Source organism: Dermacentor silvarum, chromosome 2, assembly GCF_013339745.2.
Source record: "Dermacentor silvarum isolate Dsil-2018 chromosome 2, BIME_Dsil_1.4, whole genome shotgun sequence".
In the NCBI taxonomy this organism is placed as follows: Eukaryota; Metazoa; Arthropoda; class Arachnida; order Ixodida; family Ixodidae; genus Dermacentor; species Dermacentor silvarum.
In genome coordinates this window covers 255,115,749-255,131,858 of record NC_051155.1, presented here as the reverse complement: position 1 = coordinate 255,131,858, position 16,110 = coordinate 255,115,749, and the positions used below count along the sequence as shown (strand labels likewise).

At 45.7% G+C, this 16,110-nt stretch overlaps 1 protein-coding gene across 1 annotated transcript in view; it reads right to left on the bottom strand.

The window, feature by feature from the left end:
• LOC119440801 (zinc finger protein 629) overlaps positions 1-15,865 on the bottom strand; it is a 48,997-nt gene extending 33,132 nt beyond the window's left edge. The window contains exons 1-2 of the mRNA XM_049663059.1: positions 15,644-15,865; positions 13,771-14,801 (exon numbers count right to left, since the gene is read on the bottom strand). Coding sequence (XP_049519016.1) covers positions 13,771-14,801; positions 15,644-15,686 — 1,074 coding nt within the window. The 5' untranslated portion in view covers positions 15,687-15,865. The remainder of the gene's footprint in view (positions 1-13,770; positions 14,802-15,643) is intronic.
• Positions 15,866-16,110: the final 245 nt, after the last annotated feature.

The following is a 16,110-nucleotide window of genomic DNA, read 5'->3' as shown; positions in this document are numbered from 1 at the left end:
GAGAAATTTCGCGCTAGGACAATAAGACGGTTAAACTGCTGACGTGACGGCGTGTTTTTATTTGTCACCTCAGCATTAGCATGTTAAGTATGACTTGATCGTTCTGTGGTACAGCTGCGCTGTGGACACATCTCGCCAAGCAAACTACAGGGTGTGAATGGCCGTAGAAGATGAAGTGCTGCTAATACAATTTTGCCATTCTTACCTCTTGCAATGCTGTACGATATCTGAGCGCGCTGAATTAAATATTTTTCTGTAAACACCGAAGCCTAGGCGGGGTCTAGGCCCACCCCACCAAATCGCAGGGCACTCAATAAAGTTATTTGAATGAATGAATGAATGAATGAATGAAGAGCGAAACATTAAACAAAGCAGCACAGACACACATACCTAACACCTAGCACGACAATAATGTGGTCATCGCGCTGAGCAGCACGATGATGACATAGAGTTAATATTAATTACTCTATGGATGACGGTATAAAATTTACGTGTAACCGCTCATCGGCACAGTACTTTGGACATAGTCCCAATGTTGATATGTTTGGTTGAGCTTTGCTTTGTAGGAAAGATAAAGACTATAGTTGTGTATTTTTGCGCTTCGCTAATCCGGCCCTGTAAAATGACGTCCAAGTGCGTAAATGTGGTGGTGCTAGGTGGTACACAGCATGCAAAAAAAAAAAAAAAAAAAGGAACATTCACATCTTTTACATTGCTGTCGTGCAGCGGCGCACTGTTTCAACACCTTTACATTCGAAAGGGAGGTCCGGTGTACATTGGAATACGGTTCCGTGTAGCCTTGTTAAGTTGCCGTGTTAACGCAACTTGCACTGCAACATCATTTCAGGTTGAATCCAGCGACTTTGTTATTCGAATATTTTAAAACGAGCGTAGAAAAATTTATTTAAACTATAATATTTGCCGGCATTTGCATAACCCGAACGAACACTTATCATTACACAAATCAAATTCACAAATTGAACAACCACATTGTGCACAAATCTAGGGAAATTGCTCACCCCAGTTAGGGGGAAACTGGCTTCGGAGGTCGGCCTAGGTGTTCTGTGAGTCGGCCCGGTCGCGCATTTACATTCGCACGCCCGTGCATGATGATGATGATGATTTATTGGCATCCCCTTTGAAACGGGGCGGCGACAAATAGTCACCTAGCCTGCTTGATTTAATCAGGTATACTATACATGTTCTTTATCTAGCATTTTTGTATACCTATCATTATTTTTCTTTTTCAAAAATTTACCTTGTACCGCTGCCTATGATTTTAAGAGATCAGGTCGCATCCATCTTTTCCCTACTTTTTTTCCACCAGTACTCTAATCGTCTCTTGCTGATCTCTACGGCTGATCTGTTTATGTTTCCTTCCACTTTAAACCCAAGCGCTTCTGGGAGTTGCACGTTACCTACGGTTCTCGCTGGGTGGATCCCGTCGCATTCCATCAGGATGTGCTGAGTGGTTTCTGGATCTTTACTGCAGCATACACATGTCTCATCTAGTTCCGAATATTTGTTCCGATATGTTTTCGTCCTTAGGCAACCGGCTCGAGCCTCAAATAGCAAGGCACTGCCCTTTGTGTTATCGTACAGATTTTCCCTTCTAATTTCTTTCTTCTCATTCTTGTAAATCTCCATTGTCCTTTTCGTTTCCATTCTTTGCATCCAATTCACGGTCTCTATTTCTCTCACTTTCTTTCTGATGACCCCTGGTTGTCTATTTACAGTTTCGATTATCCTGTATTTGGTTGCCAACTTCCTTGACCTCTTCCTCCATTCTGTGTCCACGCTTTTCATGTAGAGATACTTGTGCACTTTAGCCGCCCATTTATTTTCATCCATGTTCCTGAGCCTTTCTTCAAAACTAATTTTGCTTTGTGCTTCTCTGACTTCAAAAGAGGCCCAACCCATGTCTCCATGCACTGCCTCATTTGTGCAGCCGGTCGATTGCAGCGCGCCCGCGCGGCGCTAAAGGGAATTACAGATCTAGGTACTTGCTGGCGACGCGTCTCCGCAAACGCCCCTAGCTCTGTGAGTCCCTGCGCCCTAGCGCCGTCGCCTCCCCAGCTTCTCCATGGCTCCACGGAGCGCGCCGCGCAGGCGGCCGCGCCGCCGTGGTCCGTCAGAATGATGCATTGAGTTAACGGTGTTGAAATCTGACTGGCCACAATTTGTCACTTAGCTTGGATCTCAATTTCTTTCCCCTTTTAGTTTTACCATACGTTACCGCATACGGTAAGGTGCGCACCATGTTTTGCAAGCCGAGCCGGACCAAGCCTAAACATAGCGAGCAAGTGGCGTCGGCCACAGAGCCCACGCCATGCATGTCCGCGTCTCGCGTGCGTTTTTCACCATGGTAGCACCAAGAGACGAGTTAAATTTAATTCACCTTCTGCAACGTGGCGAAGTGGCAGCAAGTGTGAAAAAAAAAAAAAACACTTCGGGTTGGTGGCGTCATCTAGTGACGAAGATTTTACTTAGAGGGGGCGCAGTAACTAATTATATTCCACTTATCTGCTGGTGTAAAGTGTCGGCAGCGGTGCAATTTAAAACAAACAGTCCTATTTTTTATACGCAAGGCCTGGAGGTTAACCGCTGTCATCGTTATCAAGTCGCCGTACGCATCGAGCACACATGCAGCTCAAACGTATTCGGTCATCGCGGTACGTTACCGCACTTGCCACACCGTAACACGGCACTACTAAAACTAATTGACTAAACAGCCGCGACAGGAGCAGAACCGAGCACACATGCAGCTCAAACGTATTCGGTCATCGCGGTACGTTACCGCACTTACCACACCGTAACACGGCACTACTAAAACTAATTGACTAAACAGTCGCGACAGGAGCAGAGCAGCAATGTATTGTCTTCTTGCCTGCTTACTAATGGCAAGAAATTAGGCTCTAGCACTGTGGCATAATCAGTTCTTTCAGGTATGACTACGAGCTTGATGCTCTACCATTCGTCCACGATCACATGCATACTTCCTTCCGACTTCGTGATCGGCCAAATGTAATCACGTTTTAACACTTCGCCAGCGCACAAATGCCATCGTCGTTTTAACATTGACCACATGACACTAACGTAAACCCGTACGGTTGTATACACTGTCGCTAATCGCGTCAAAATCCCGTGTTTCTCTAGTTAATGCTCGTTCAGTACCTGCACTAGAACCCAACAGTCGGCTCGCCACGGCCGCACTAGAAAACGATCGTCTTCTCAACGTGGTCGTCGTCGCGCTGTTTGTGCACGCACAGCTCCGTTCGCGCAAACGCGTTGTTCCACCTTGTATCGCTTCGTTTTATCTCAAACAATGCAGGATAGACATCGATTCCAGCAGTGTGCATGCCACCCTGCTTGCGGAGAGTTGCCGAGCCTGGTCCAGCGGAGGCGTTCCCGCGTCTATGGCGGCGAGCGGGGACTCGACGCAGATAGGCACGCGCGACCCCTAGGACCGAAAAGCACCTAGATGCGTAGTTCCCGTTAGTGCCGCGCGGGTGCGCTGCAGTCATCCGGCTGTACGGGCGCGCGAATGTAAATGCGCGGCCCGGTCGGCAGCACAGTTCCGCCGGCAGATGAGTCCGCTAGCTCGAGCTAAACGCGGCATGAATGTTCCAGTGTGAACTACCCTCTCAAGCCCGGTGCATTTAGGATGGAGACGAGTAAAAAATTTGTTGGTAGTCCAATTGGCCCGGTAGTCCAATTTAATAATACCTAGTGATAAGTTCTATTATTTCACAAGGACGGGTCCGTGCATACTAAATCGCAATGTGCCATTGTTGAGCTAAAAGCCAACACTTGAGGCCTGAGCAGTAGCGCACCCAGGATCTCTGCCAGGTGGGGGGGGGGGGAGGGGGGGGGTACCAATACCATCTAAACAGCACTAATTTCAATTTCTTCACGGGAAATTGTCAAAAAATTCGCTTTTTGCGAGTGTGCAGACGATTGCGCGTCTTACATCTTAGTTGCAGTACTCAAATGCGCAAGGAAAGTAAAAGAGGTTAAACAAAAGGGAAGGGGGTTAAGTCGGCCTCAGGGGTGTTACAACCCCCCCCCCCCCCCCCCCCCCCCTCGTCGGTGCGCCACTGGGCCTGAGCCCTTTCATTCAGTAAATCTGCAGTAAGGCGAGCAGGGGCGTGAGAGGGGGGTGGAGTCGCCTCCCACCTCCGCTCCCTAATATCTACCCTTTGGTAGCATATATTACAGTAAGTATGCTCCACGCGCCACCTAACGCGCAGTGGCGTGAGACAGCGAATGTATAGTCGGGTACAACTTAAGAAGACAGGAGAGGCCCCGCCCAGATAACCGAAGCGCGGCAGTCGAATGCCTCGATCCGCAACTAAAGAAATAGTCCCGCTGACGCGACTCTGCCCAGCTCGAAGCGCAGGTTGCACGTTCTCCGTCGGCGGGGTCACCGGCCGTCCGGCTCGTGACGTCAGTCCATAGTGCGCGCCCATTGGTGCAGGCTCGTGTGCATGCGCCTTTGAGGGGCAAATGCCGCTGCCTTCTAAAGTTGTACCCGACTTATAGTTTTCTCGATCAATATTTGGCCAGCGGTCGTTCTCACGTTTTATTAGTGTGCGTGATCTTGTCATCGGACACCAGCAGAGCGCGTGCATTTTCATCTGAGTGCACAATAGCAGACGTACTTGCAAAAAGCCTTTAACTATATACAATATTTTTAAAACCGCAATTTAATTTTTGCGTCTAACTGTGTTCGTGGGCCGATCCCGAAGATAGTAAAGTCTAACACAGCGGCAAAAACTGCACGTATGGTGCGGTGCCTGGTATGTCGTACCACCTTGCTGTAGTACCTGTGGTAAGAGGACCATTCTCACATTCTTCCCTCATTCCAGCCAGCGTTTTGAGATGTCGTAGAGCTCTGGTCGCAGGTGGTTGTAGACGCTGCACAGGGTTCCGAGTGTTGTTCGAAGTGCAGGTTGGCTCTCGCATTGGTAAGGCACGGTGGTAAGGGGAGCACATGCTGACCGCATTCTTGGATAGCAACATGGGGTTCTTCACAACATTTTGCCACATTTCCTGCAGCCTCACTGTTCCCAGTTTGTATCATGCCCTGGATGCAGCTTTCGTTATCCTCATCAGATAGAACACGATTTGATTGGTTGGTTGTTCCACACTGAAATGGCGCAACCAACTCTGAGGGACCAGCAATGAATCAGGCGGTACCAGGGCTTGAGAAAATAAGTGTCAGAAACTCCTCCGTCATCCTCATCACTGCAGTCTGCATCTGACACATCTCGGGATTTTAAATTTCAAGAACATAGTCTTGCATGTACACTGCTTTGCCACGTCATGGGGTTTCTTGTAGATGGGGATGCCTCTAAGACCCCTCAGCGTGCCTTCATAGCAAGCTCACTACATATGGCTCAACAGCTATTGGAAGCAGCCTCCGGTAGCCGAAGAGCCCCACAGCCGTGCTCGAGTAGAAGACGCACCTGTCAAGCTTCATTCGTAAACGGCGGCTGGAGACAACTTGGCACATTCGAATGGCATGCGAATATATTAAGCCAGAAGGGTAGGGAACATCTATATTCCAGAAATGCTGGGGCTCAAAACTGATGGCCAACAGTGGAGTTAAAAAAAAAGGATAAAAAGCAGGGAAGAAATAACTTCATAACTTCATAAGTTAAAGCTGACATATAGTAACAAGCAGGCTAGGAGAGTATATTCATTGCACCCCCCTCCCAACACACTCCCGGTGAGGTAACGAAAAAGAGAAGTTGGTCTTACATAGTTAATAGTAGTCCTCTACAAACTGCTACTCTGCTCAGAGGGATTTAAGAAAAAAAACGCTATGATATGATGAGAATAAGCAGCTACTATGCACGCTTCGTCTCACGAACACCATGCAGAGTAGTAAAAGCTACACGTCCCAGTCAACAAGAATAGAGAACCAGGAGAAAGGCTCCTCCCTTGTGTGCCTGCCCTCCGTATGACACCGATCGAGTTGAAGTTAATTCACGAAAGAAATAGCAGTGCACAATGGGCGACTGACCTTGCCTTCTCGGGACATGCAGCCATCTCTCAAAACAGACTGGCTGACAAGAGCATGTGCTGAAGAGCACAGAGTTGCTGTGAGCCCGCCATGAATGAAAGTAGCAACACTTCTTCTTCACCAGCCTCACTTTCTCACTTTGGTTGAGGTCCATCGCTAGACTCCATGAAACTTTATGCGGTTGGTGCAATTTGCTATTGTTTTGTTGACATAGAGCTTGTCATGTGATTGGCTCGGGTGCGACCTCTTTGCGTTACGAGGCAGACAGCAATTTACAGCAAAAGGGCCGCGGCGTGGCCAGGGAGACGCAATTGAGCGGCAATGGGGGAGGCACATCCTGATCACAGTGGAGAAAATGAGTCAGTAAATATTGCACTAGAATGGCAGAAAAAATATAAAGTCAAAGATGCAGAAACAGTGCACCAGTTAGGCACAATGGAGAGGAAGCCAGCAATAAAACAATATCAAACTGCAAGAAATGAAATCGGAAGTTTATGATAGTTCAAAGGGCAGTGCCCTTCTCTCGGAAGCCAGATCAGGGTGCCTGAGAATGCATAGCTATAGCAGAAATGTTTCAGATGAAGACGACTTGTGCATAGCATGTGAAAATGGTGCAGAAACCATTGAACACATTCCAGTATAATGTCATAAGAGTATCCATCCGGCAATAAACATGGAAGTAGTTAGCCTACTGAGATATTAGGTTTTAAGGTCAGTAGGGAAAATGCAAATGAACCTGCATTGGAGGCCATAGTAAGGAATGGCTGGAAGTTTGCTGGTGCTAAGAAACATGCAAGGAAGCGAAGTTTTTATTGTGAATAATGTAGCTTAGTGTATGAAGGTATATAAAGATTTAGATACCCCAGAAAGGATAAAAGAATGAGCTTCGTAGCATATGCCCTCACCGCATTTCATATGGTATGCCATTGTTACTTCAGGAATGAGTTAAGGTACTATAATTATTTAAGGTTCTGTGGCTTGCTAACAAGAACCATTGATCTTAAGAGCAGAAGCTAGAGTTTTAGCTGCTCAGTATACCTGTTACCCTTCATGGAATAGAAGGCTACTGCAGACATTTAAGTGAGTGGCCGCTTTGGTGACGCCACCTTGTAGTGCAGAGAGTTTGGAGTCACAAAGCTATTGCAGTGACAGACTGTATTCTGATTTTTCATTCATTTTTTTCATTTTTATTTCCTTCAAGACCCCCGTTTTGGAGGTATTACATAAGGGGTGGGGCTAACATTACAAATTATAACATGTCCTTCATGATGACGGGTGCGATGTAATTTTATCTAGGAATGCTCATGGGCAGGTGATGGCTGCGATTTCATGGGGAAGGTCATTCCAGTGACTTGCTGTTTGGAGGAAAAATGATTTGAAAAAGGTAGTCACACAGGCACGTTGGCGTGAGACTTTAAACGGATGACCGGTGCTTTGAGACATGCGTGATGGAGGTGCGCTCACTACAGACATTTAAGTGAGTGGCCGCTTTGGTGACGCCATCTTGTAGCGCAGAGAGTGGCATCGCGAAGATGACATTTAAGGAAGCCATGTTTTTTATTCGCGGATGAGATTACGTTTGTTACATGCTCATGCCATGACAGATAATTACTGATAGTGATGCCTAGATAAGTGTAGGACCAGTCAAGTTGGACAGGAGAATCAGAAATCACGTCTGTAAATAAATGCAGGTTACAACGGCAATGACAAGATATGAGCTTGCATTTAGTGAGATTAAGGGTTATCAACCAGATTACACCATAGTGGAATGCGTTAAAGTTGTCCTGGAGAAATTCTTGATCAGCATTGTTAGCAACTGGAGTATAAATAATGCAATCGTCGGCGAACATGATATCATTCATTTTGCGGCAAATCATTAATATAAATTAGGAATAGGAGGGGTCCAAGCACAGTTCCTTGCAGAACACCAGATGTTACCGGTAAACTGTTGGAGGAGTAGTTATTAATGACAACAGACTGTGAGTGATTCGTGAGGAATTCCATTATCCATGCAATAATATCTGAATGCAAGTTAAGTTGGGAAAGCTTTAAGAGTAGGTGTTTATGTGGTACCTTATCGAAGGCTTTGGCAAAGTCCAAAAAGATGGCATCAGTTTGTAAGTTATCAAGATTGTAATGGAGATCGGTGAAGGAAGATGGCAAGCTGCATCTCGCACGACAAGCCTTTTAGAAATTCATGTTGGGATGAAGTGAAAACATTTATTGAATGTAGATGCTGCATAACCTGAGAGTAGATGACGTGCTCCATGAGTTTACAAGAAATGCTAGTTAGTGAAATGGGTTGGTAGTTGAGCGGCGAATTTTTGTTACCCGATTTGAACACAGGGACGACCTTCCCCATCTTCCAGTCTTCTGGTATGATACCTGTGGCGAGTGACTGAGAAAACAACAAACACAGAAATTAAAGGAAATGTTCTTGGTATTCTTGAGAAATTTTGGATTAATTTTGTCGATACCAGATGATGAAATTTTTAATCTGTCCATTATACACGACATGCCATTCTCAAGAAAAATGATGGCTGGCATCACTGACTCAGTAGTAGAAGGCAATGAAGGAAGTGGTTCTTCAGGTTCACTTGTGAATACTGATGAAAATGCCGTGTTGAAAATGTCGGCACATAGAGCATCGCAGAGTGTCACCATTACCGTTGGTAAATGCGATGTCGCGTGATTGTTGTGGGTTTATCAACTGTCAGAATTTTTTTGGGTTATTGGTTATCACTTTGGGTAAGTCTTGGTGAAGAAAAGAACATTTCGCGCATTGGACCGCAGATAAGTAATCCATCTTCAGTCGCATAGTATTTTTCCCACACAACACAACTGGGTTTAAGTTTCGCTGCGCAATAGAGGTGCTGTTTCTTGTTTTTTAATCTTTTGAGTGTTTTGGTAAACCAAGGATTCTGGCGATCAGCATTGATGGTGCATTTTGGGATATACCTGTTCATTAGATCACTAATTTTAAGTTTGAAGGTTGACCAATTTTTGTACATTGTGTTCTGACGGTGGTGAATTTCGAAATGTGGGAAAAAGGAATTTAACTCTTTATTGCTATGTAGTCACCCTAATTGTAAAGCCTTATCATTTTTTTGGACACTTTCCTGTGTTTGGGAGTAATGTTAAATTTGGCGTGAATTACCTTATGGTTGCTCATTTTCCCAAGGCAAGTACTCGAAGCTGAAGTCTCAGGGTGGCTAGTTAAAATCAGATCTAGAATGTTTTCTGATGTCTCTGTGACGCGTGTTGGTTCAGTTATTTTTCGGAAACGATTAAAGTTAAGACATTGGTTGACAAATTCACGAGGCTCCTGAGGTAGCGAAACATGAGGTAGATGGTGCCAGTTAATAGATGGATAGTGAAAGTCACCCAAAAGAATAATTCGTGCGCTGGGATACTTGGCGGTTATTTGTAAAGCTTGCGGGGGAAGTCGGGATTATCATGGGGAGGTCGGTAGCAGGGGCCAATTAGTGTTGTTATTGGCGCAGTGCGGCATAAGAGCACCAAAATCTCAAGGTCCGATGTGACACTAATAAGTGAGAATGGTAGTTCCTTATTAGCTGCAATTAAAACACCTCCCTGGCAAGAACCGGCACGGTCAGCACAGATAAGGCAAAAATTCAGCAAATCGTGTAAAACTTCACAACCACTTATGTTAGTATTTAGCCTAGTTTCAGTTAGTAGGAGTATCTTACTGCCAGATGATGATACGAGGGCAGATATAAGCTCTTGTTTTGGAAGGAAGCTGCGTATGTTTGTGAAAATTACCGAAAGACCAAGATTAATTTGGGGGTTGGTTCTAGGACGACAAGTGGGAAAGGGTACTGTGGAGTCTGGCGATGAAGAGACGTATGCTATGCGATTTCCTTAACTGATTTAGACGTCTCGTCAAAGAAATAGCACTTGGGACCAACATGCAGCATCTTATACCGGAGAGAAAATCTTTGAGTTTTTTTTTGCGAAAGCAACTCATTGCTTATGAATGTATTGAACACAGCGGGAAGAGTCTTCGCCGACACTGAAGGCATTAATATTTTTTTTTTAATTTAGGCCTGTTGGAAAGAATAGCTTCTTTGGTCTTGAATGATGTGAATTTGACAATGCTAGGGCGCTGGTGGTTTGAGGTATGATGACCAAGCCGGTGGGCGTGCTCAATATCTTTAGGATCCAAGGTTATTTTCATGTGCTGAAGACAGTAATCAATAAGCTTTTCAGATTCGGCAAATGTTTCACGAGGGGATGAATCAGGCAGACCACAAAAAATGAGGTTATTTCTGCGTGAGCGGTTTTCAGCATCGTCGAGATGAAGTTTTAGGTCGTGAACCAAACACACTGTCTGGTTAGTGGTAGTCTGAACTGTTTCAATGTTGGTCTGAATTGTGGGCAGAGCTTGGCAATGTTCTTCAAGTTTGGTGAGGCGAGTGCTGAAGTCAGATATCGCTCATTCAATGGAAACCATGCGTCCTTTGATTTCTTGCAATTCATTGATTAGTGTTGTCTGGCCAGCAGACAGCTTTTTCAATTCGGCCAGAGCGATATCCAACTTGTCAGGTCCGGGGTTAGATTCGATGTCACCAGCAAGTAGTAACAAGGACTGTACACTGTGACAGCATTTGGTAGCAACAGTAATCAAACACTGAGGGCTCGGCAGCTGTATCAGGAAATAACTACTGCATTTTCTAAGCAAAAAGGCTGCGCAGTTGACTAACCTGCATGATGAAGAAAGCTGGATTCTATAGCTGTGCCGTGGCACAGCCGCCAAGCCCACAGATCGCGGTAGGTGATTGCCGCTCCTTTATAGGTGGCTGGCTGAATGAATGAATAAAGCTCTATTTGAAATGGCTCTTTGTCAGTGCCGTCTGTGGCTGGCTGAGTGATGTTGTCGATGGCGCTTTCCAATCCGTGTCGAGGGTCCAGCAGATCGAGCGCGCTGAGTAGGCAGAGGCGTTGGTGACACTGTAGAAAGGCGGATGCAAGTCGGTGGCTTTCCAAGAAAACTCGACCGGAGCCCAGGGTCCAGACGGTGTCAAGGAACAAAGGCAGTAGAAGGCAAGTGAACGTATGGAACGGCATCTGCATAATGAAGAAAGCTAGATTTGATAGCTGTGCTGTGGCACAGCCGCCGAGCCCACCAAGCTCAACTCAGCTTCTGTTGTAAAGTGATGGCAGTGACACGATTGTCAACATACAGTTAACGTTAAATTTTCCTTCATAGGAGCACCCATGTAAGACAAAAGCGCTTCTAACGTGTTGTGTTTGGACAAACCATCACAAGATGTCGCCAGCGCCTACCAGTGCCTAAAGTCCCTATATAGTAAAAGTACCGCCATCTACTCTTTCCTCCGCCATCTCCTCTCCTAAAGCGCTTGTTTTTTTCTTTACTTTTTGCTTATGAAAGCAAGTTGACGGTGGCGGCCCTAGAAAGTTTTCAGGCGGGCACGCGCCGCGGCCGCCGCCGGCGACTGCGCAGAGTGACTTTAAACATGGCTCCGAGGCGGAAAAAAACAAAATAAAAAGAAGTGAAAGTGCACGCTATCATCGTCCAATCAGAGATACAGGAGAGAGAGAAGCGGCGTTGATCAAAGGATGGCGGTACTTTTCCTATATAGGGACTTCACCAGTGCCCTGCCGCTATGCCTCCTGCAAAGGGCAATATGTTTACAGACAAGCTAAAGCTCTCTAATAAACACATAAGAAACGTAAAAATAATGACCTTGGTAGCATTTTACACCAACACGTTTCAGAAGGTGTGCTCACACCATGAAACAAGTGCTGAATTCAACTAAAACTGTAAAGTTGTCTCTGCACACAGTTAAAATGAGAAGAGCTCCCAAGTCCCCGTTCTGCAGTTTTGTACAAATAGTCTGAAAGGGCTCAGAGCCATTGGTTACAAAACATCAATCGTACTTGACTCAGTCGTTTAGAATTTATGCAGCACACATGAAGCCAATTGCACCAATTGCCACCATGTCGATGTGTCAGTGGTGAGCCATCACATACACACACACGCATGCACACGACACCACATACCAAGAATGTTTCGACGCACTAGGCAAATTAGCTTCTTTGCAGATCATGCTACTCGGTACAAACTGGGGCAGCCTTGCTGGCTGAATTTTGTTCAAATAATTGAGGATGGGTGGATGAAAAATGCATTGTTGAATATGCGCTCCGTGAATGTTCAAGATTCCAAATGCAAGGCAAATATTTTAATTGTTTTACTTACTTGACAATTTCCTGTGGTTAAGGCTGCAGACCCATATGAAAACAGTTTACAAGCTGCTTCCGGCACACTGATCTCCTCATATAATTAAAAGGGCTGCACAGGGACTTCTTAAATAAAAATTGCAGGACCCTATATTTGATTTTGCACATTTAGCAGGAAGCCTACAGTTTCGTTCAAGACTGCCTGCTCCTTCCTTGACTTCCTGAAATTCTTGACACCTCTCGTGTATATTTATACAGTGGCAGAAATTATTTTGATGTCATAGCTAATGCCTCTGGCAGAAGCAAAAACAAATTTCGTCACTGAAAAGATCAGTGCACACTACTGAAGAATCATGCTACTGCACCAATACCTTCGTCCCCGAGATCATGCCACCCATACTCAAGGTCTTACCGATACAAAGCTCAAAACAACAATGGACAGACCATGACAGCATAGGCATGCCAACTGGTCAATCTATTATCAGTAACCAATGGCGATCCATAATACAGCTGCTGCACCCTTATTGTCAGTGGTCCTATTAAAGTGTTGATAGCTTTACCTTCTTTTTATAGCAACTTACCGCAAAGCATTCAAGTTGCACCAAAGTTCAGGAATGAAGGCACCAGCAGCACAGTGAACGAGGTTAGTTGGCGTGAAATTACTTTAACCAGCAAAACCAACATGGCCACATCGATATCAACAGTGTTATTTTGGCAGACATATGCTGTGTTAATCCATTTTACATGCTGTATGGAATCTCATTCATAGCACTGGTTCTTCGTAATTTCACAATGAGTGTTGCGCAATAATGTTTGGAGCATTTTTTTTGGCAGTTTACATCTAGCTTCTAGTATTGAGTTTCCAGAACACCGTTCAATACAACACAATACAGAATCCTTGCATTGGGTCATCTGCACTTCCAGTACTTTGTGAGGTGAAATTTGGCAATTATTTGGCAAAATTTGGCAGTACTTGCTGAGCTTCCTTGATGGCAAATTCATTATTTGCATTTCTGGATTTGTGCAAGATCATTAGTCTTTCTGATGCTCGCAAAGAATGATGGTGCAGTGCAAAGAAGTTTACATCTTGAGACATTTTAAAACATACTCAGGAGCCCACAATTTAAGTAGCAATGCCTTTCAATTCCTAGATCTGTGGCTTTTATGACAGCCATAGTTCCTTGCTTTATGCACAACTTTCTCTCTCACACACAAGCACATGCCATGCACATGAACACACAAAATAAACAATTTCCTCCATTTTGAACAACTCAAAGCTTGTGAAATGAGCCACACAGTGATTCCAACTTTTCTTTTTAGAATGTAATTATTGTATTAGTGAGGTGACACTCTTCACAATATAATGTACAGACTGAGCAGTACACTAGGTTCGGAAGCAACACCTTGCCAAAAGCACTTCAGTTGCATGATGTTGACACGCTGCATGCAACAGCAGTCAACCAGTTCCATCGGCTACACTTTGATGCATGATGTTGACATGCTGCATGCAACAGCAGTCAACCAGTTCCATCGGCTACACTTTGATAGCCCACAATCATTTCAGTGCCATTCGAGGACTCGTCCCTCTCGTCCATCTCCACCAGGATGACAGTGTCTGGCCGAGGTGCCTCGTCTTCACTCTCTGCAGGGTCCTCCTCACTGCCCTTCTTTGAAGAAGGCTGGTCACATGCAGACATCTTCACGAGGAGCTCGTGCCTGTTCTGTTCTAACCGGTGATTATCATGTGTCTTGCGATGCTGCCTGAGGTTTGCGGATGACCCAAAACGCTTGCCACACTCAGGACATGGGAAAGGTCGTTCACCGGTATGTATCCGCAGGTGCTGCCTGAGATTACTAGATGTTTGGAAGGCACGAGGGCACTCGGAGCAGGCAAAAGGCCGTTCACCCGTATGAGTCCTTTCGTGCTGTCTCAGGTTTGTAGATGTGCCAAAAGACCGGTCACAATGTGGGCATGGGAAGGGGCGCTCACCCGTGTGTGTTCGCCGGTGCTGCCTGAGGTTGCTCTCAGTGTTGAAACGCTTTTGACACATGTCACATGGGAAGGGCCGTTCTGAGGATGTGTGGCATATGGTGTAGTGCTGCCTCAAGTTGCTGGCACTGCTGATTATTTTTTTGCAGACAGGGCACATCTGTGGTCCCGACCTGCTGCTCCCTGTAGCCTTACCTGGGAAGCTTGTCGTCACAGTTTCCTCGGCAGCATCTATCTCATCCACAATAAGGGGAGCTGGATTCTGCTTCAAGATGGACGCCCTCGAAGGACCCGCCCTCTTGCTGCTTCCAGGGGTGCCCAGCTGCTGAGGATTTTTGGCCACCACATTGATGGCCAGCTCTCGGGGAAGTGCAAGGCTCCGTGGCCTCCCATGCACTCCTCCGCGGTGAGCAAGTAGCAGGGCACTACGGTGGAAGCACGGCTCCTGCTGTTCTTTCACAGGCTTCGATGCTACAGTCTCACTTGTCACACCGCTGCGGTCAGTCGCTTGGGTTGGCGCTCTGTTCTCAGGCCGTTCCATTTTGCCCATTTTTTTATCATCTGAAAAGTGGCGTGAAAAGAGTCATTCATCAGCACTCCACATGTACACATTGTGGCTTTACATTTGATGTGATCAATGTTTGACATACTAACGTACCAAATACTTCCACAGCAATAAGTGCATAGAGCGACACATTCAACACCATGCACTAATTTCCACTGTGCCACAACAGCATACCAGTAGAAATTATATTTATGGATTGCGTGGTAGGACTACACTACCTGCCTGGCAAGCGCTAATCCGCTGTTTGCATTTATTGAGGATTAATACGATTTGAGAACCCTTGTTCTGGTAAAAAAGTGTAACCGTGAGCACTACATTTCCCAAATCTGCGCGGTAATATGTATGCAATAACAGTAGCATCGTCGCTGCGTGACAAAGATAATGCAACCGGTCCACATATGTTCAGGCATCTCCCTTCTTTGTGCGCTGGGGCACAGCTCGCAAGTATGCAACGACAACGCATCCTCGATTCGAGCTGATGGACACGGTGCGTGCTCTGTCGCGGTGCAGTATACCACTGCATGTTACTTACGACCTCTTATTTCGGCGCAGTGTCTTCAAATGAGACGCCTCCCCCCTGTCGTAATTGCTCCCCGCGTTTTCCCAAGGAGAAAATGGTTTTATCGATTTGTCATTCTTATTAGGCCGTAGGAGACTCGAGATGAAAACACAAATCGCAAGCTTCTTGCGAGAGACAACGCTCCTAGCTTTCCACAAATATAAGCAGCGTTAGAAAAGCCGAGTACATTAACCTCTAGCGGGTTTATTACATACTTAACATGTTCTAATACCGTTGCCTAAACCGACAAAATGCAGTTGCACACTCCAGCCTGCTTACCTGGATTTGATTCTCCCGTGCGATCGGCTACGATTTTAATCATTTTTGCAGTGAATACGACAGCTAAAAACGATATTTGCCTTTCTACGACACGTTTGGAAGCCTGTTCAGGCTTTAAGTGCTAAAAACCTTGACTGGAAAAACCGCCGAACGTAATGCTCGCGATACGCCATAAGACACCATTTTGGAACTCATTGCGTTACGCTAGAGTACAAGAGGCATGACAAGAGGCGACATCAGAAGTGATGGATAGATGGATGATGGATGGATGGATGAGGCTGAACTCTTTAAATCAGGCGGTGGCATACGCCACCTAGCCATGACTATTAACACATTTTGTACTTTGTGGTGGGTGAAATTTCACCCATGCCTTGATTTTAGCCACCAATCAGATAACCTCCGTTTGGTTATTTCTACCCGCTTAAAGTCTATTTTGCCTCCACTGTCCCTAAAACCCAATGCTTTGA